This window comes from Charadrius vociferus, unplaced genomic scaffold, assembly GCF_000708025.1.
Source record: "Charadrius vociferus isolate BGI_N301 unplaced genomic scaffold, ASM70802v2 scaffold600, whole genome shotgun sequence".
Lineage (NCBI taxonomy): Eukaryota > Metazoa > Chordata > Aves > Charadriiformes > Charadriidae > Charadrius > Charadrius vociferus.
Window position 1 is genome coordinate 1,070,050 of NW_009646404.1, and position 1,775 is coordinate 1,071,824.

General features: G+C 49.3%; 1 protein-coding gene across 1 annotated transcript in view; it reads left to right on the top strand.

Moving 5' to 3' along the window:
* Positions 1-1,249, top strand: part of PRKCB (protein kinase C, beta) — an 87,850-nt gene extending 86,601 nt beyond the window's left edge. Inside the window, 1 exon segment of the mRNA XM_009895134.1 lies at positions 1,097-1,249. Coding sequence (XP_009893436.1) covers positions 1,097-1,249 — 153 coding nt within the window.
* The last annotated feature ends 526 nt before the right edge of the window (positions 1,250-1,775 follow it).

Sequence of the window (1,775 nt, forward strand, 5' to 3'; positions counted from 1 at the left end):
AGAGTGGGCCGCGCTCCCCCGGCGGGCGGGCGGCCCCGCTGCTCACGCCGCTGCCGCGCTGCGGGGAGCGGGGCATCCCTCCGCGGGCTTTCTTTGCTGATGAAGGATCCTGGGTGTTTATATTGTATCTTCAGTATTCTGCTTTCCCATTCAGCCGAGGGACCATAACCTCCCGCAGCCAGAATGTACCTTAATTGGGCAATCTCTGATACACACACATTTATAAAAACGGCCCGAGCATTCCCGCCTGATGGGCTCTGCAGTGCCAATAGCAGGTTACCAGTGCTAATCGAGACAATAACTTTCTTTTTTTTTTTTCTTTTTTTTTTTTTCTTTGTTTGGGTTGGATGTAGCTGCAAAGTTGTCATTCTTAGGAAATTAAAATGATAAAGAGGTTGCATAGGTGGAATTTTCATTCTTTGAGGTTTGGAACTACTGTGTATTTTCTATATACAACCCTGGAGCAAATTACATCCTCAAATTAGTAAAACACTGTGGTGGTTAATACCATATCATAGCACAATTTAAAAAAAATCAAGCTTAAAGTGAAAGGCACTCTTACAGCTGATTATTTTGTGCAAATTTTGAAATTGTATTGAATGTTTACTTCCATTTTGAGGCATGTTGCTTCCTCCAGGCTCCTTCCTCCTGTGTATTGCGACTGTGTTTGCAGTGACGGTTTTGCATGCTGAGAAACTGCTCTGTTCCTCTCTCTCGCAGCGCCCAGGAGAGGAGGGATGCTCGGCCCGGGACCACCGCAGCCCTCCCTGACGTCCCCCTGCTCTCTCCATGTCCCTTTACTGTCTGGTTGTGTGTTTCAAGGTGTTTAACTGGTGTTCTTCTGTTCTTGCCCGCGGTGTGGGGTTGCTTCTATCGTACAGGGGCTGCCGCTGCCCGTCTGGGTGCGTGTTCCTCAGCTTTAGAAACCGCTGCGGAGATCTCGAGTGCCGGGGACGAAGCCTGGGGACAGCGGAGCTCCCCTGGGGACAGCAGAGCTCTCCCGGCCACGCGCCCTCGGGTGCTGCCGCCGCTCGCTTGCTCGCTTGCTCGCGCTCCCCCCTTTGCCGGCTTTAACTCTGTGCTTTCCGTTTAACAGAAAGACAAACGAGACACATCCAACTTCGACAAAGAGTTCACCCGGCAGCCGGTGGAGCTCACGCCCACGGACAAACTCTTCATCATGAACTTGGACCAGAACGAGTTTGCTGGATTCTCCTACACTAACCCCGAGTTTGTCATTAACGTGTAGTCGCGGCGCAGCCGCCGCCCGCCCTCTCCTCGCTGTCCGAAACTCCAGATCGCCTTGTACATACCGACACTAGTCTTCCGGGATTAGCAGTGCAGACATACATACCCTCATGCGAAACACGCCGACCGCTTGTTTTAGGAGGCCTTCCTATGTCTGTGTCACTCGCTAGCTTGGTTTCCCTAGCTGGAGATGTTTGGGGTTCGAGTTAACAGTCAGTAATACTTCTAGGAACTATAGTTGGTGGTGACTAATAGAGTTTTTAAACCGAAATATACCAAATTGCTACAGTCTTTGTAATTTTTGAAATGGGATGCTGAGATTCCAGTGACCCTAGCTACTCACAAAGCGTTTCTGTTGAATGCTAAGCATGGTTGATATCTTTAAACCGTTGTGCTGAAGCTTGCGATGACTGTGAGCTTGTCTTAGAGGAGCCTTTTGTTCGAGACATGGATACATTTGATCAGTGTGGAAAAGTCTGCTTATAGACATATATTTTTAAATGCATTGTATATACAGTCCGCCTGGC